General features: G+C 39.4%; 1 protein-coding gene across 2 annotated transcripts in view; it reads left to right on the forward strand.

Annotated features, from left to right (window-relative positions):
- The window catches only part of PXDNL (peroxidasin like), a 508,264-nt gene that overhangs the window by 160,975 nt on the left and 327,241 nt on the right, over positions 1-20,048 (forward strand). Inside the window, exons 2-3 of one of the 2 annotated variants that reach the window (XM_050801784.1) lie at positions 7,764-7,835; positions 9,866-10,040. In XM_050801784.1, coding sequence (XP_050657741.1) covers positions 9,985-10,040 — 56 coding nt within the window. In that variant the 5' untranslated portion in view covers positions 7,764-7,835; positions 9,866-9,984. The remainder of the gene's footprint in view (positions 1-7,763; positions 7,836-9,865; positions 10,041-20,048) is intronic. The other variant, XM_050801783.1, reaches the window with a different exon arrangement.

Consider the following 20,048-nt stretch of genomic DNA (forward strand, 5'->3'; position numbering starts at 1 on the left):
CAATTGAAGAGGTTATTCCTTAGTTTTGTGTAAAAATTCACTTAGAGCTTCTTATTTCCAAGTGAAAGACATTACTTTATATTACACGGCATATGATGACCTCAGAGTTAGACTTTGCAGTTGGAAACTATTTTCACACGCAAATGAATGTGACCCAGTGACGCTCTTCGGATGTAGCCTAGTCCTTCTCCCACTGCAATGTTCAGGACAGATCAAACCCCCTCATTTCTCTCTCTCTCTCTCTCTTTTTTTTTTTTTTTGAGAAAGTCTTGCTCTGTCACCCAGGCTGGAGTGCAGTGGTGCAGTCTCCGCTCACTGCAACCTCCCTTTCCCAGGTTCAAGTGATTCTCCTGCCTCAACCTCCCAAGTAGCTGAGATCACAGGCATGTGCCATCATGTTCGGCTAATTTTTATATTTTTAGTAGAGACAGGGTTTCACTGCGTTGGCCAGGCTGGTCATGAACTCCTGAACTCCTGATCTCAAGTGATCTGCCCATCTCGGGCTTCCCATGGTGTTAGGATTACAGCACCCACAGTGAGCCACCATGTCTGGCCGCTTCATCGCTCTTGAAACCAGCTCGCTGTCCTGTTAAGAGAGGGCTACCTTTTAGTGACACCTGCTGGAAGAACTAGACATAGCAGATGAAGAAATCTGGAAGGGACTGTTCTGTAGGAGTTTTCTCAGTTTACACTGGATTCCCACATACAGGGATACCACCGTCAAAACTGCAGTACTCTCCTTACTTTCGGATGCTTTTAATGACCTGGAGAAGGTGGCCTCATACTCCTGTCAAGGCTGACTTGCCTTGAACTGGTTAACACCTTGCATTAACTCGGTCATTGTCAGTTCATTAGAGGAAATAAAGGGTGTTTGTTAGTTCTAACCACATAATCCCTCAAAGAGAAGGGATTTAACATGGAACACTAATTGCCCTGCCTGAGAAAAGTGGGAACTCGGTTTAGGATAATGAGGTGGAAATTGTACTAACAAGGAAATCAGGAGATGGGTTTCTGGTGCAGCCTCGGGCCCTTGGTGGTCGGCCAATGGTGGACCTGCTGGTCCATCACTGGGGTCTCAGCTTCCTCACAACACATTTAAGTGCAGGCGGGGCAATGGAGGCAGTGAGGGAGTGCCTGCTGCATCAGCAGACACACTTAAGGGTCATTTCCCATGGCCACTGGCTTTGCTTTGAGGGGAATCTGATGTTCTGAGTCTTAACTTCAGTTCTAAAATCATCATGTTAACACCTGTCTTGAAACAGTGTCTGGAACTTCAGCTAGGATGAGTATGGGAGTGCCTTCCTGTTCTCTCCACTTCCCTTTTGGCTTTCTCTTAGGTAAAGTCAAAGGCTGGGCTGACTGATCGGCAAGCCAGCTTCGTTTAAAAAAGATCAAGTCTTTCAAGTTTATAAAAGTAGTACTGGTTGTTTCTAAAAACTGGGATGTTGATGAAATGTGCACCCCTTAGTTTTTATGTTTATACATATGTGTGCTCCCTTGCTGCTGACCTATTTTAACTTCCCATGAGTGCCTGACAGTGCTCAACAGTAAGACCCAAAAAGTACACTTGTTCTTTTGATATCTGAGGGGGATTGGTCCCAGGAACCCCCAGGATATCAAAATCCGCAGCTGTTCAAGTTTCTGATTGAAAATGCTGTAGTATTTGCTTATAAACTATGCACATTCTCCCCCATACTTTCAATCATCTCTAGATTACTTATGATACCTAATACAATGTAAGTGCTATGCAAATAGTTATGATTCTGTATTTTTTAAAGTTTGTATTTTTATTGTTTTTTTTATTTTTATTTGTTTATTTTATTTTTTGAGATGGAGTCTCGCTCTTTCACCCAGGCTGGAGTGCAGTGGCACGATCTCAGCTCACTGCAACCTCCACCTCCCGAGTTCAAGAGATTCTCCTGCCCCAGCCTCCCAAGTAGCTGGGGCTACAGGTGCCTGCCACCATGCCCGGCTAATTTTTGTATTTTTATTAGATACTGGGTTTCACCATATTGGTCAGGTTGGGCTCGAACTCCTGACTTTGTGATCTGCCTGCCTCAGCCTCCCAAAGTGCCGGGATTACAGGTATGAGCCACTACGCCTGGCCATATTTTTATTTTTTATTGCTTCTTCCAAATATTTTTGATCTGCAGTCCACTGAATCTGCAGACCCGAAAATAAGGAAGGTCAATTGTAATTGATTTTCTGATCCCAGCGACTTTGTGAACAAGCACTTTAGCAGAGCAAGTCTCAGCTCTCCTTGGTCTAATCCACAAGCTTGACGGGGAATGAAATCGTTTTCTGGAAAATAGTGTAGATGTGGGCTGGGAATTTCACTGAGGAGCAAAGTGAAGATGCTAGATGGAAGAACTTTTATAAAGTTGTTTGAGTGTCTTCTTTGAAACCTTTATAGTATTCCTATTTATGTATAAGTGCTTTAGCTATTGTTGGAGATCTGTAGATAAGTATCAAACGTACCAAAGAAAGAAACAAAAAAATCACCCCACTGCCACCTGCCTCACACTAACTGCAGACAAGATTCCTGCAAGGTCTGCCCTTCCTTTCTGGCTTTCCTCACACTGTGGTCTCCTTACAGACTTTGCCAGACCAACACCTGCCCACCAGGGAACAGGGGATGTGTGTATGTATATGGAGAAGGAGATTTTAAGGAATTGGCTCACACGATTGTGGGGGCTGGCCGCTCTGATATCTTCAGGGCAGTTGGCAGGCTGGGGACCCAGGGAAGAGCCGATGTTGCAGCTCAAGTCCAAGGCAGTCTGGGGGCAGCTTCCGTCTTCCTCAGGGGACCCGGGGCTTTCCTCTTAAGGCCTTCAACTGATTGGATGAGGTTCAACCACATTGTGGAGCGTGATATGCTTTACTCAAAGCTTACTGATTTAAATATTAATCATATTGTAAAAAATACCTTCAGAGCAACATCTAGATTGGTGTTTGGCCAAAAGCTGAGTTCCATGGGTGCGATGGCCTAGCCAAGTTGATCCATAAAATTAACCACTACAGCAGGCTAATACTGGGCCAGCAAACAACAGCGGAAGATGGCCTCAAGCCCTGGCTGTGAGGCAACTGGAAGGCAGCAAGTGCACTAGAGATTCGAGAAAATTCAGGAGCCTTCCTCAGCTGGGGATATGACTGGGAATCAGTCAAGACAGAGGGTGTCCTCCAGACGATCGTCTCAAGCCTGGAAAATGTATTTCCAATTTCTACAATGACAGGGCTGTCAAATGAAATGATGAAGAAGGCTTGTTTTAGAGCAACAGGGAGAGGTGTGGAAAAATCTCCTTGATTCTTCCCCTGACTCCAAGGCCGGGCAGCGTGGCAGTGTCCCGACAGTGTCCCAGCACCGTTCTGATATGCTGGATGAGGAGCAGTCACAAAGGGCATCGCCTAAGGGAGGCGTTGTGGCGGGAGCTGGAGTGGGGCTGATCGGAGTGACTGACAGAGGGTCTGGCTACAGGGAGCGGAGTCTGCCCTCACTCTGATGCCAAAAGTGGGCTGCGGGCAGCAGTGCACAGGAGTGCGTGTCTCCCAATAAAATAACAGCCCAGCTTTTAGGAATCACCTTCTCCCTCCTGCCCTTCATGGTAGCTCAGGGAGACGGGAACCTGCTTGCCTCTCTTTCTGCGGTGGCAGGCTTGTGCCATTCCGGTGACTTAATTGCATCCTTACCTTCAATAGGAATGCTTTTGGCTCAGGTACAGAGCTGGTTGATCTTTTTCTCGGGAAGACAGGCTTTCTGCCAGAAAGAATATTTCTCTGATTTCAGAGAAACAAGTACAACACGCAAACAGAAATCAGCCTGGTAAGACAGCATTCTCTGAGCGTCTCAGCTCATTTGTTTTGCTCTCCGAGCATGAGATTCTTAGCTATGATAGCCAAGCATCTACTCACAACAAATCTGGAGACTGTGTTCAACCCAGGGATTAGCAGGAGGCCCCACACCTCGCTGGATGAGCTGTGTGGCCTGGGTCTCCTCAGGAAGGGACTCAAGTTCAGACTTTTGATTTTATCTCTTAACAACATTTTGCATTCAGTCTCACCTACACATAGTATTTCAAGAGGATCACATTTATCTTACAACTTATATTTGAATATGACTTATTGGAATTTAAGTCAATCTGGAGAAAATCTTTGGGAGTCCAACCATTTTTTTTTTGAGGTAGGGTCTCACTCTGTGGCCCAGGCTGGAGTGCGGTGGTGTGATCATGGCTCATTATACCTTTGACCTCCTGGGCTCAGGTAATCTTCCCACCTCAACCTCTTGAGTAGCTGCAACCACAGGTGTGCACCACCGTGCCTGGCTAATCTTTGTATTTTTTGTAGAGATGGGGACTTGCCATGTTGCCCAGGCTGATCTTGAACTCCTGGGCTCAAGAGGTCGTCCTGCCTCAGCCTCCCAAAGTGCTGGGATTATAGGCATGAGCTACTGCACCCAGCTCAGTCCACACTCTGCTTCTCAGGAAGAGAGCCCCTGAGCATGCCTCAGTGGTGAGAACAGGGCATGGCCAAAGTCAGTGGGCAGAGTCTTACAGTCCACTGGGTGAGCCTGGGTACCCTGGAGACCTTGCTATGGCACCAGCTTACGAGCAAGACTGTCTCTGTGGGAGAAAAGCTTATGTCTGCTTACTTGTGGAGAAAAACAAGAAGGAAATTCTGATAACAGATACATATAGCACCTTGGCTTTCAAATCAATCCAGTGATAAGTTTAACTATGTAATTTGGTGATGAGTTCAAGCATCTTTTCACATTATTTTCAGTTATATTACCGTTATAATGTATGTAACTGAAAACAAAATTTGCAATGGCATCATTTCGTACAACTGAAGATGTACCTACCCTATAACCTAGCAATCCCAATTCCAAATATTTAGCATAGACAAACATTTTTTTCAAGGGTACAAGGAGACATGCATACATATTTATTGCAATATTGTTAGTAAATAATGTTGCAAAAATTTGGAAACAACCAAAATGTCTGTCAGTAAAGGAATCTCTAAAGGAACTGTGTAGTCTGTCTGCATTGTGGAGTACTGTGGAGAAGTTAGACAAAAATACCTAGTCCTTTATGTCTAGACAAGGAATAACATAGAAAATATGTAGTGGAAGGGAAGAGGGAAGTTTTAACAACCATATAACATTTGATAGCGCTTTTTTGTAAATTTAAAAGCACAAAATATTTTAAATTTGCCCATATATTAGGTTTATTTTCATATATAGACAGTTTTTGACTTACAATGGTGCAATTTATGATTTTTGACTTTACCATGTTGTTAAATGGTTGCAATTTTGATGTAATGTACAATAGTGAGTAAACTGCATGAGATAGTCAACATTTATTATAAAATAGGGTATGTGTTAGATAATTTTGCCCAACTGCAGGCTAATGCAAGTGTTCTGAGCATGTTTAAGGTAGGCTAGGCTAAGCTATGATGTTGGTAGTTCGGTTGTATTAAATGCATTTTTGACTTGTAATGTTTTCAACTTACAGTGGATTTATAAGGACATAACCCCATCATAAGTCAAGAAGTATCTGTATGTGTTTACATTTCATCTTATATTTATCCACATACATAGAAATGTATGTCTGAAGAGGACTGTCAAATACATGAGTGGTTATATCTGGTGTGGGAGACAAAGCTAAAATTAAGATGGTGCTTAAAAGATGTTCATTTTATCTACAATGTGTTTTTATATATAATTTATGTAGTAAAAATACACACGTGAAATTATGAGTAGAAGCAACTATATCAAGATATAAATATTAATAGTAGTTAATTCTGGATGTAGACAGTAAGGATTATTATTTTCTCATTTGTACTTTTCTGAATTTTTCAGAAATGTCAAAGCCTAAAATAAGGAAAATGGTTTATCTTTTTATATTTGCTTCCTTCTTGTATTGTTGGAATCCCATTTTGGGAGAATTATTAGGACTATTGTTTAATGCAAGAGGAAAGCCCTTTCTATAACTATTAATTTTTAGCTTCTGTTTTTAAGAGAAAGCAGTGGTTTCCAGGGTATTTGGGTCTATATAACTTAATGTCTTACATGTTTATAGGGAGGATCTCATATAGCTTACAGTTTCTTTTACCAATAGAGTATAGACATACTAAACAGCAATGCATGACATATATGCAGTGCATTCCATTTAGCAAGGAGGTATAGTCACTGAGTTATTTAATAACTTTAATTGAAAATAATAGCTCCTATAAAATTTTGCTCATTTTGGCAAAGTCTAGAGAAAGACAAAGTGATAGATGATAGATTTTAAGGTACTCTTATAAAGTTTGTAAGTCAAGTATTCTAAGATAGAACAACTTTTTATGGTGGTGAAGAGTTTTGTTTTGAGAAATTAATTGAAGGGAAGTAAAGACAGTTTTTTGTTCTCATTTTATTCTATTACTGCCATTCTAGCATCCTATAAAATTTCCCTGATATACTTCTCCTTGGTCCTAACATTCCCAAGCAAATTACTTCATCTTTGTTCTATACTCCTTGCATTAGAGATAGAAATTCAGCTCAAATTAGTTTATCAAAATGACAGTTCCTGGTGTCAGGGATCTGGAAAGTCAAGGAGTAAATTTGGTCTCAGGCAATCCTGGGTCCAGGGTTTTGTTTCTTTCATTTGCTATTTTGACCCTATGTGTTTCCTGGGCTTTATTCCTAGGCTGGCACTTTCTAGTGTGGACAATATGAGTTAGTGGCCCTAGATGCTCATTTTCCTTAGAGCTCTGAACCCCAGAGACAGAACATGACTGTTTTATTCAGCAGCCACGTCAATGCTTAAAAACACCTCCTGCTGGCCTTGCTTGGGTCATATGTTCCCCATGGAAGTAACAGTATGTCCGTGGAGATGCTGCCCCCAGTTAACCACCCTGTTCTGGGCAGGAAGAGGCCCCTGCTTGACGTCTTTACCATAATGACATGGAGTGGGGAGACTCATTCTCCAAATGATAGAGGGGCTTGAGGCAGAGCAGTCCCTAAGCCTTCGAAGTGTGCATGGCATTTGTTTGATCCTCTGTTGCATCACAAACACTATACATCCTAGTCGTGTAATAACTTCCTTGTCATCCCCCCACTGAACTATCTGGCTCAGTAGCAGGGATCCTATCTTGCTTATCTTTGCATCCTTATTACTTAACATGATAGGTGGCACGTAGCTGACACTCAATTATTCACATGCTGAATAAAAAAGATGTGAAATCATGAAAGAGAATGTTGGTTGTGGAGTAACGTCTCTCTCAAACTAATTCTTCTGTTGATTTAATACTTCATGGAAGGCCATTGTATTCCTGTACTGTGAAGAAAAATTAAGTAATTAATAATTTTAGGTAAATTCAAACAGTGGTGTTGAGTCGATATGTGACATCTAATACATCAATTATTTTCCAAACTAAATGTACTCAATTGACATGCTGCCATGTATAGAGTTTGTTTTACTGGCATACAAATAAAACCTAAAATAAATGGTGTAACTGTCTTTAACACTTCGCAGAGCTCTATAAGTAGCCACATTTGTCTGGCATCCTGTGACAAGCATATGGCCCCAGAGATGCAAAATTTTCTGTAAACAGTGCACCTCCCTAATGATTAGTGTATGATGTGCACTAGTTCTGTCTTAATTATATTTAGTCCTTTAGTACTGTATGTTTGATCATAAAAGGAGATTTAACTTTCAAGCTTCTGGAAATAATGGCAGAACACAGTCAACATATTGTGATTGTTCTTCACCTTTTTATGTTCCCAGAGACTTGAGGTTTAACAGAATAAGAGAAATTCCAGGGAGCGCCTTCAAGAAACTCAAGAATTTGAACACTCTGTGAGTACTTATTGCTTATCTGTAAGATTCCTAAAATTATTTGCTGGTTGGATTGAAATTTACCATGAAAATCATTCTGAGCATCAAGAACAGCTAGTAGAAGAATGACACCTTGTAGATGTCTTATAACTGGGAAAATTCTGCTGCTTCTTTACACTGCCTATGTTTTTATAACCTTTTGAACGTGGAAGAGATTCTTATTTATCCAATTTATTTGTTTTCTATTGGTTTAGAAAAGCTTCATGAGAAGAAGAAATAGAGATAAGGAGGGGTTAAATAACTTGTCTATGAGTCCCATGGCAAGAAAGCAACAGAAATGAAATTAAAATTCACAACCTCCTAACTGCAAAGCACATGCTCTACTCAGTATGCTACTAGGCCTTCTTATTTGTGATACTCTAAAACAAAGAGAAACTTTAGAATCATATAGAGATGCTGTTTTATGATAGTTTTTAAATGAAAAAACATCACACAGAGAAAAAATGACAACTTTAGGGTTAAGCACCGATAAATGTTTCCAAGTTAAAAGGCATTTATTTTATTCACTCAACAGTATCTTTTATCTATTGTGGGCTACCAGTTGGCTGGTTTTGTATTTGGATCCAAATGCACATGCCCCTGCTATGATAGAACTGATGGTCTGACATTGTGGGGCAGTCAGGTAGCCAACACCCAACTGTAATATGTCTGTAATAAAAAAATCTCTATGTATAGTAAGTGCTATAAGGAGAAGAGACCTATGAGAGGTGACGACCGGAGGTTCAAGGTGTAAAATCTTCCTATGCTGCATTTAGATTAATCCACTGAGTGAACACACTGAAAGTTAAGAATGTTCAGTGAGGCTAGACCCATGTGGGTGTGTTTGTCTTCTTGTCATAATATTCTCATGATAGAGTTAGCAATTTTATCAACTTGGCAGAACTCACCATATTCAGGTCAAGCTAGCCCTTCTAACTTTAGAGTTGAGATCATAACTTTACACTTGTGTTTCTCCCATCTGGTTTCTTTCCAGTAACTGATGCCGGAACACACATATTTTTATCACAGTGTCTCTGTTTGGGATGATGTAAGAACATAAGAAAGTAAGGACTGCAGGGTTTATTCTTTGTTTTAAAATAAAGCAATGATTATCAAAGTGCAATTACAAAAGCATTTCTTGGAGTGCCTGTGGACATGCAAATTCCCAGCCCTCTTCCCCAGGGATCCTAATTTAGGACTTCTCAGGATGGGCCCAAAGATCTGCATTTGATTATTATTGTTTTTTTCTTTGAAACAGAGCCTTGCTCTGTTGCCCAGACTGGAGTGCAGTGGCTCGATCTTGGCTCACTGCAATCTCCACCTCCCAGGTTCAAGCAATTCTCCTGCCTCAGCCTTCTGAGTTGCTGGGATTACAGGTGCCTGTCACCACACCCGGCTAATTTTTGTATTTTTAATAGAGACGGGGTTTTGCCATGTTGGCCAGGATGGTGTCAATCTCCCGACCTCGTGATCCACCCGCCTTGGCCTCCCAAAGTGTTGAAATTACAGGCATGAGACACCGTGCCCAGCCTATTGAGTATCTTCTAATGAGTATTTCTGGGGTGTCCAATAGTTGAATAGCACCATCAATGAAACCTTTCACCACTGTCTACTGAAACATGTATATGATAGATAACCAAATATTTTATTCATTGATTAAATGGTGAATATGATAAAATGTTTTCAAATATTTTCAATAGAGATAGTTGCCATTTAAAAAATTCAAGGAGTGTAACAAACTGATAAAATCTATTGGGGTTTGGCCACATTTTGGAGTTACAGTACACAATTATTGATGAACATTAATTATTGATGAATAATCCACTTCTTCACTTGGCAGAAACCATGGATAATATTAATTTGTTTCTAAATATTTTTTATTAGAAAACCATAATAAAATAGTAATTATGCTGTTAATTGTAAGCCTCATTTTATACCAGTTGCTTTATATACATTATCTATATTCCTTTCTCTCATGCTCTGTGGTAAGTGTTACTATGTTCATTTTACAGATGAGGAAATTCAGGTTCCTGGCTGTAACGTAATTTACCCAAATGGAGGCAGATAGAAAGGATCAGAGTCAGGGTTCCACACAGTTTGAACTGTTAACTGCTGGGCTATATGGTTTCTCATGATAGCACTCAGAAGAGTACTTCCCTGGAATACAGATGGTAGATCATTTAAACAGTAAGTTGTGTGTACATGTGGTTGGTGTGTGTGTGTGTGTGTTTGTGTGTGTGTGTGTGAGAGTCAGAGAGAGAAAGAGAGAGAGATTTCTGTCTAGAAAATGAGTTAAGCAATGAGACACCACTCCTGAGACTTCAGAGGAATTTCTGTTAGACTAGTTAAGTGAAGACCCAAAGGTCTTTACTAATTTATTGTAAAAGCAAAAGAAATAAGGACACATTTTTAAAAAATAAAGTTAAAATTTTCATGAAGAATATTAAAAATTTTGACCATATGGCTCTTATACCAACATAGCATCACAAAGCGAAATCAAGCATCTGGTGATTCTATTTCCTTGGGTTGCCTTTATAGTAAATTGCATAGAAACTCCATTGTTTTCTTACAATTTAAAAAAATGCCAACCACATTGCTTCTATATCATAAAAGAGAGGGTTTTCTCAAAAAGAGTTGGCATTTTTGTATTAAACAGAGCTTGCTAAGAGGTTTACTTAATTAAAAATCTGGAAATGTTATGTATTGCTGGAGCGTAAGTACTAGAGGGTAATATCAAGTATATGTTATCAAACCCTGAATTTCACCCGCTGCAGCACAGTGAAGTGGTGCCTGGCAGAGCTCTGTGACTTGCCAGGGTGCCTCCGCCTTCCAGTTTCTGGATGAAACTGATAAGAGTAATACATTTGAGAAACAGGCTCAAATTCAACTGTGGACAACACAATTATGCTTATAAAAAAGATGATTGAGCCCTGGAGGAACAGCAATAGCTAATAAATGCCAAGGACAAAAGGTTAGACTATACCACAAAAATAAAATAAATGCATGCCACTATTTAAATAGCAACAACGGAAATACGAAGATCTGATTCTAGGACTGACACTCCTCACTCAGCTGCATTCTGGAAGGAAGGCCTAATTGAAAAGCAAGGTGAAAAGAACCTTGAGAAGAATGTCAAATGGGAGGAGCTGGGGGGTATTTCTGGTCCTTCCAATTGTTTTGTGAAGTGTAGCAAGTTATTTAACTCCTTAAACCTTAAGTTTACTAACGTTTCCTCTGACGTTTTATTTTGAAAATTTCAAAGCTACCCAAATCTCAAAAGAAGGGCATGATAATTGCTGTGTATCTTTTACCTAAATTCACCAGTTAACATTTTGCCACATTCACATTTCTCTCTCTCCCTACCCTCATCTATGTCTGTTTATTCTAATTTGGCTGAATCTCTTCAGCCAAATATATATGCTACGCTTTATTCCTAGGTAAGATATATAGATATAGATGCAGTATGTAGAATGTTTAAATAAGTATCACATATAGTTAGTTAATGTATGTATTAATATTATTGTTAAATGGCGTTAAATTATATGTTCTATTTATTTCATGCTAGTAGATAAAATGCAATTGAGTTTTGTATATTGATATTGTCTCCAGTGACCTTACTAAATTAAACCTCACTAATTCTACTCATTTGCTTATATCCTTTGGATTTTTGTAAGTACACAATCATGTCTTTTGGAAATAAAAAGTTTTCTTTTCCAGTCTGTATGTAGTCTCAGGGGACAGTACGTGATATTAGTGGTAGTTTTTTGTGTAAGGCTTGTATTGAGAAGATAGTGGCATATGATGAGCTAGTGATCGATTTGTGACAAAACCGCTGATAAGAGTTAGGTCATTTTGTCTTTGCTCTTACCGAATTCAAAAGTAAATGCATTATTTTCACTTTTGCTGTTCAACAATCAACCTTATCACTAGTGGCTAATAGACTAATTTATCTCCACAAATTTGGCACTGCAGCATAAATTGCACTGAACTTCACCAACATTGAGACCAATTCTTCTGCCTATTGACCCGATCTGATCCTAGATGTAGTTCTCTTAGGGCAATTTCCACAAGCAATAGGGCCTGAGCACTGAATACAGTGCTAGCTTATTGGAAGATGGTCATGGTAAGGCAATGTAAAAAGGACTCTGGCTGATCTCTTCCTAATAAATTTCTCTTATTATCCTACAAAACAAAATCACAACATCAGGAGAATAAAACCAAGTTAAATGGTCTTGTCTATTTTTCAAAAACAGAAACAGTATGGGTGGCTATAGGGTGAATGAGAAGAATCAGGGCAGATCAGAGTAAACTTCCAATTAGTAAATAGTTGACTTTAAAATCTACTGGAAGACTTATTTATTTATTTATTTATTTTTATCTATGCCTGTACATTGTTAAATTTTGAGTATTACTCTTAATCTCTTGACTTTGTCATTATTTTGCTCTATACAATAAAGGAGCATTTAAGATATAGAACTCCTATGGAATCAATTCAAAGGTGAATAACTGGATTTTTTTATTTTTGAGACAAAGTCTCTATTGTTGAGGCTGGAGTACAGTAGTGGATCTCAGCTCACTACAACCTCTGCCTCAGGAGTTTAAGCAATTCTCCTGCCTCAGTCTCCCAACTAGCTGGGATTACAGGCATGCACTACCATGCCTAGCCAATTATTTGTATTTTTTGTAGAGATGAGGTTTTACTATATTGGCCAGGCTGGTCTCAAACTCCTGACCTCAGGTGATCCACCTGCCTCGGCCTCCCAAAGTGCTGAGATTACAGGCATGAACCATCATGCCTGGCCTGGATTTTCTTTCTTTCTTTTTTTTTTTTTTTATTATTATTATACTTTAAGTTCTAGGGTACATGTGCATAATGTGCAGGTTTGTTACATATGTATACTTGTGCCATGTTGGTGTGCTGCACCCATCAAATCTTCAGTACCCATCAACTTGTCATTTATATCAGGTATAACTCCCAATGCAATCCTTCCCCCTCCCCCCTCCCCATGATAAGTCCTGGTGTGTGATGTTCCCCTTCCCGAGTCCAAGTGATCTCATTGTTCAGTTCCCACCTATGAGTGAGAACATGCAGTGTTTGGTTTTCTGTTCTTGCGATAGTTTGCTGAGAATGATGGTTTCCAGCTGCATCCATGTCCCTACAAAGGACACAAACTCATCCTTTTTTATGGCTGCATAGTATTCTATGGTGTATATGTGCCACATTTTCTTAATCCAGTCTGTCACTGATGGACATTTGGGTTGAGTCCAAGTCTTTGCTATTGTGAATAATGCCACAATAAACATACATGTGCATGTGTCTTTATAGCAGCATGATTTATAATCCTTTGGGTGTATACCCAGTAATGGGATGGCTGGGTCACATGATACTTCTAGTTCTAGATCCTTGAGGAATCGCCATACTGTTTTCCATAATGATTGAACTAGTTTACAATCCCACCAACAGTGTAAAAGTGTTCCTATTTCTCCACATCCTCTCCAGCACCTGTTGTTTCCTGACTTTTTAATGATTGCCATTCTAACTGGTGTGAGATGGTATCTCATTGTGGTTTTGATTTGCATTTCTCTGATGGTGAGTGATGATGAGCATTTGTTCATGTGTCTGTTGGCTGTACGAATGTCTTCTTTTGAGAAATGTCTGTTCATATCCTTTGCCCACTTTTTGATGGGGTTGTTTGTTTTTTTCTTGTAAATTTGTTTGAGTTATTTGTAGGTTCTGGATATTAGCCCTTTGTCTGATGAGTAGATTGCAAAACTTTTCTCCTATTCTGTAGGTTGCCTGTTCACTCTGATGGTAGTTTCTTTTGCAGTGCAGAAGCTCTTTAGTTTAATTAGATCCCATTTGTCAATTTTGGCTTTTGTTGCCGTTGCTTTTGGTGTTTTAGACATGAAGTCTTTGCCCATGCCTATGTCCTGAATGGTACTACCTAGGTTTTCCTCTAGGGTTTTTATCTTATTAGGTCTAACATTTAAGTCTCTAATCCATCTTGAATTAATTTTCGTATAAGGAGTAAGGAAGGGATCCAGTTTCAGCTTTCTACTTATGGCTAGCCAATTTTCCCAGCACCATTTAATAAATAGGGAATCCTTTCCCCATTTCTTGTTTTTGTCAGGTTTGCCAAAGATCAGATGGCTATAGATGTGTGGTATTATTTCTGAGGACTCTGTTCTGTTCCATTGGTCTATATCTCTGTTTTGGTACCAGTACCATGCTGTTTTGGTTACTGTAGCCTTGTAGTATAGTTTGAAGTCAGGTAGCATGATGCCTCCAGCTTTGTTCTTTTGACTTAGGATTGTCTTGGCAATGTGGGCTCTTTTTTGGTTCCATATGAATTTTAAAGCAGTTTTTTCCAATTCTGTGAAGAAACTCATTGGTAGCTTGATGGGGATGGCATTGAATCTATAAATTACCTTGGGCAGTATGGCCATTTTCATGATATTGATTCTTCCTATCCATGAGCATGGTATGTTCTTCCATTTGTTTGTGTCCTCTTTTATTTCACTGAGCAGTGGTTTGTAGTTCTCCTTGAAGAGGTCCTTTACATCCCTTGTAAGTTGGATTCCTAAGTATTTTATTCTCTTTGAAGCAATTGTGAATGGAAGTTCATTCATGATTTGGCTCTCTGTTTGTCTGTTACTGTTGTATAAGAATGCTTGTGATTTTTGCACATTAATTTTGTATCCTGAGACTTTGCTAAAGTTGCTTATGAGCTTAAGGAGATTTTGGGCTGAGACAATGGGGTTTTCTAAATATACAATCATGTTGTCTGCAAACAGGGACAATTTGACTTCTTCTTTTCCTAACTGAATATCCTTGATTTCTTTCTCCTGCCTGATTGCCCTGGCCAGAACTTCCAACACTATGTTGAATAGGAGTGGTGAGAGAGGGCATCCCTGTCTTGTGCCAGTTTTCAAAGGGAATTTTTCCAGTTTTTGCCCATTCAGTATGATAGTGGCTGTGGGTTTGTCATAAATAGCTCTTATTATTTTGAGATACGTTCCATCAATACTGAATTTATTGAGAGTTTTTAGCATGAAGGACTGTTGAATTTTGTCAAAGGCCTTTTCTGCATCTATTGAGATAATCATGTGGTTTTTGTCTTTGGTTCTGTTTATATGCTGGATTATGTTTATTGATTTGCATATGTTGAACCAGCCTTGCATCCCAGGGATGAAGCCCACTTGATCATGGTGGATAAGGTTTTTGATGTGCTGCTGGATCCGGTTTGCCAGTATTTTATTGAGGATTTTTGCATCGATGATCATCAGGGATATTGGTCTAAAATTCTCTTTTTTTGTTGTGTCTCTGCCAGGCTTTGGTATCAGGATGATGTTGGCCTCATAAAATGAGTTAGGGAGGATTCCCTCTTTTTCTGTTGATTGGAATAGTTTCAGAAGGAATGGTACCAGCTCCTCCTTGTTCCTCTGGTAGAATTCAACTGTGAATCCATCTGGTCCTGGACTTTTTTTGGTTGGTAGGCAATTATTGCCTCAATTTCAGAGCCTGCTATTGGTCTATTCAGGGATTCAGCTTCTTCCTGGTTTAGTCTTGGGAGAGTGTAAGTGTCCAGGAAATTATCAATTTCTTCTAGATTTTCTAGTTTATTTGCATAGAGTTGTTTATAGTATTCTCTGATGGTAGTTTGTATTTCTGTGGGATCGGTGGTGATATCCCCTTTATCATGTTTTATTGCATGTATTTGATTCTTCTCTCTCTCCTTCTTTATTCGTCTTGCTAGCAGTCTATCAATTTTGTTGATCTTTTCAAAAAACCAGCTCCTGGATTCATTGATTTTTTGGAGGGTTTTTTGTGTCTCTATCTCCTTCAGTTCTGCTCTGATCTTAGTTATTTCTTGCCTTCTGCTAGCTTTTGAATGTGTTTGCTCCTGTTTCTCTAGTTCTTTTATTTGTGGTGTTACAATGTCAATTTTAGATCTTTCCAGCTTTCTCTTGTGGGCATTTAGTGCTATACATTTCCCGCTACACACTGCTTTAAATGTGTCCCAGAGATTCTGGTATGTTGTATCTTTGTTCTCATTGGTTTCAAAGAACATCTTTATTTCTGCCTTCATTTCATTATGTACCCAGTAGTCATTCAGGAGCAGGTTATTCAGTTTCCATGTAGTTGAGCAGTTTTGATTGAGTTTCTTAGTCCTGAGTTCTAGTTCGATTGCACTGTGGTCTGAGAGTGAGTTTGTTATAATTTCTGTTCTTTTACATTTGCTGAGGAGTGCTTTACTTCCAATTATGTGGTCAATTTTGGAATAAGTGTGATGTGGTGCTGAGAAGAATGTGTATTCTGTTGATTTGGGGTGGAGAGTTCTGTAGATGTCTATTAGGTCTGTTTGCTGCAGAGATGAGTTCAATTCCTGGATATCCTTGTTAATTTTCTGTCTCGTTGATCTGTCTAATGTTGACAGTGGGGTGCTGAAGTCTCCCATTATTATTGTATGGGAGTCTAAGTCTCTTTGGAAGTCTCTAAGGACATGCTTTATGAATCTGGGTTCTCCTGTATTGGGTGCATATATATTTAGGATAGTTAGCTCTTCCTGTTGAATTGATCTCTTTACCATTATGTAATGGCCTTCTTTGTCTCTTTTGATCTTTGATGGTTTAAAGTCTGTTTTATCAGAGACTAGTATTGCAACTCCTGCTTTTTTTTGTTTTCCATTTGCTTGGTAGATCTTCCTCCATCCCTTTATTTTGAGCCTATGTGTGTCTCTGCATGTGAGATGGGTCTCCTAAATACAGCAAACTGATGGGTCTTGACTCTTTATCCAGTTTGCCAGTCTGTGTCTTTTAATTGGACCATTTAGTCCATTTACATTTAATGTTAATATTGTTATGTGTGAACTTGATCCTGCCATTATGATATTAACTGGTTGTGTTGCTCGTTAGTTGATGCAGTTTCTTCTTAATATCAATGGTCTTTACATTTTGGCATGTTTTTGCAATGGCTGGTACTGGTTGTTCCTTTCCATGTTTAGTGCTTCCTTCAGGGTCTCTCATAAGGCAGGCCTGGTGGTGACAAAATCTCTAAGCATTTGCTTATCTGTAAAGGATTTTATTTCTCCTTCACTTATGAAACTTAGTTTGGCTGGATATGAAATTCTGGGTTGAAAATTCTTTTCTTTAAGAATGTTGAATATTGGCCCCCACTCTCTTCTGGCTTGTAGAGTTTCTGCCAAGAGATCTGCTGTTAGTCTGATGGGCTTCCCTTTGTGAGTAACTCGACCTTTCTCTCTGGCTGCCCTTAAGATTTTTTCCTTCATTTCAACTTTGGTGAATCTGGCAATTATGTGTCTTGGAGTTGCTCTTCTCGAGGAGTATCATTGTGGTGTTCTCTGTATTTCCTGAATTTGAATGTTGGCCTGCCCTACTAGGTTGGGGAAGTTCTCCTGGATGATATCCTGAAGAGTGTTTTCCAACTTGATTCCATTCTCCCTGTCACTTTCAGATACACCAATCAGATGTAGATTTGGTCTTTTTGCATAATCCCATACTTCTTGCAGGCTTTGTTCATTTCTTTTTCTTCTTTTTTCTTTAAATTTCTCTTCTCGCTTCATTTCATTCATTTGATCCTCAATCACTGATACTCTTTCTTCCAGTTGATCGAGTCGGTTACTGAAGCTTGTGCATTTGTCACATATTTCTCGTGTCATGGTTTTCATCTCTGTCAGTTCGTTTATGGCCTTCTCTGCATTAATTATTCTAGTTATCAATTCTTCCACTCGTTTTTCAAGATTTTTAGTTTATTTGCGCTGGGTACGTAATTCCTCCTTTAGCTCTGAGAAGTTTGATGGACTGAAGCCTTCTTCTCTCATCTCGTCAAAGTCATTCTCCATCCAGCTTTGATCCATTGCTGGCGATGAGCTGCATTCCTTTGGAGGGGTAGATGTGCTCTTATTTTTTGAATTTCCAGCTTTTCTGCCCTGCTTTTTCCCCATCTTTGTGGTTTTATCTGCCTCTAGTCTTTGATGATAGTGACGTACTGATGGGGTTTTGGTGTGGGTGTCGTTCCTGTTTGTTAGTTTTCCTTCTAACAGTCAGGACCCTCAGCTGTAGGTCTGTTGGAGATTGCTTGAGGTCCACTCCAGACACTGTTTGCTTGGGTATCAGCAGCAGAGGCTGCAGAAGATAGAATATTGCTGAACAGCGAGTGTACCTGTCTGATTCTTGCTTTGGAAACTTCCTCTCAGGGGTGTACTCCACCGTGTGAGGTGTGGGGTGTCGGTCTGCCCCTAGTGGGGGATGTCTCCCAGTTATGCTACTCAGGGGTCAGGGACCCACTTGAGCAGGCAGTCTGTCTGTTTTCAGATCTCAACTTCCATGTTGGGAGATCCACTGCTCTCTTCAAAACTGTCAGACAGAGTCGTTTGCGTCTGCAGAAGTTTCTGCTGCTTTTGTTGTTGTTGTTGTTGTTGTTGTTTAGCTGTGTCCTGTCCCCAGAGGTGGAGTCTACAGAGACAGGCAGGCCTCCTTGAGCTGCTGTGAGCTCCACCCAGTTTGAGCTTCCCAGCGCTTTGTTTACCTACTTAAGCCTCAGCAATGGCGGGCGACTCTCCCCCAGTCTTGCTGCTGCCTTGCCTTTAGATCACAGACTGCTGTGCTAGCAATGAGGGAGGATCCGTGGGCATGGGACCTTCCCCTGGCCTGGATTTTCATTGTCCAAAGAATGTGTCACCTGTGAAACAGATCAATAATGAGAATTTTTCTAAAGTCAATAAAATGTTTAATCAAAAATAAAAAGTAACATAAATACATAATTTAAAAGAAATAGCATTCATGTATGCACAATTTGCAATACTAAAATATATTGCAGACTCCCCCCCAACTAGAAATATAAAATTAAAAATTATAAAAGGATTTTCTCTTTATTGTAAACATGTTATATGTGAAGTGTTGTGGTAGGTGCTTTACAATGACTAAATATTTGACCTTGAGTAAATTGTTTTACTCCTTGGATCACAGTTTCTTCACCTACAAAGCTAAGAGATTATGTCTTCTAGTAATAAACGTTTACCCAGTTTCCAAAAGAATAAAAGATGCAGCTATAGGCAAGATTCAAAAGGAAAATTGTTATAATTAGAGGTTAAAAAACACAGTATGTTTAATGGGAAAGTTTCATCTCATAACAGGTGTGTTATCTGCCGACTTTCCTCTTTCAAGCTCAAAAGGCTGTTTTCAGATTCATGAGAAAATGACAATTAAACCAAGGCTGGGATTTATGTTGGTACTGCAACTACTGCTGTTTTTTCCCTTGAGCGTGTCTTGTCTGAAGGGCTGAAGACACAGTTACCAGCCAAAGACGTTTCTCTTTTCTTAAAGCATGCTGTTTGACATGGAAATTTTACTAGTTTTTCTTTAAAAATCCCTTAAAAGTTAATGATGAAATGTTTGCACCCATATTAATTGTTTCATCCTCTTATTCATTGTTCTTCACTTATGTGTCCTGTTAGTAGAAGAAAAAGGAAAGTATGTAAGTCGGAAATGTATGAGCACTAAATCAAATTTGGAATTTCTACCCCTTTGTAATTTTTTATTATGTTGTTTAAATGTGATTTTTGATATAGTTTTTAAGCATAGTAAAACATTTTAGTAAAAACACATGAAATCACTATAACAGCATAAGTATAAACATAATGATAGCTTTTAGAATCTTCTACCTGGGTGAGAGCTCCAGTTCTGACTTTCATTAGCCATATGATATTAGTTTCCATATCTATAAAAGAGGATAATCATAGCTCATATAATTAATGTAATGATTAAACAAAATAATACATTTAAAATATAGTGTGAGGATGCAAAGAAGCTATATTAATTTTCCAGGGCTGCTGTAAAAAAAATCACCAAAGCCTTGATGTCTTAAACTAAAAGAAATGGATTCTCTCACAATTCTAGAGACTAGAAACCTGAAACGAAGGTGTAGGCAGGACTGCCTGCCCTCCAGAGGCTCTGGGAGAGAAACTTCTCCTTGCCTCTTTTAGCATCCAGGGCGTGCTGGCATTATTTGGTGTTTCTTGCCTTGAGGCCATATCACTCCAATCTCTGCCTCTATCTCTTGCTAAGAATTGCTTTCTATTCAGTGCCTGTAGAGTCTCTTGCTTACATGGATAGTTGTGGTTGGATTAAGGGCCTACTCTGAATAATCCCGTTTCAAGATCCTTAATTTAATCA

Source organism: Macaca thibetana, chromosome 8 (genome assembly GCF_024542745.1).
Source record: "Macaca thibetana thibetana isolate TM-01 chromosome 8, ASM2454274v1, whole genome shotgun sequence".
In the NCBI taxonomy this organism is placed as follows: domain Eukaryota; kingdom Metazoa; phylum Chordata; class Mammalia; order Primates; family Cercopithecidae; genus Macaca; species Macaca thibetana.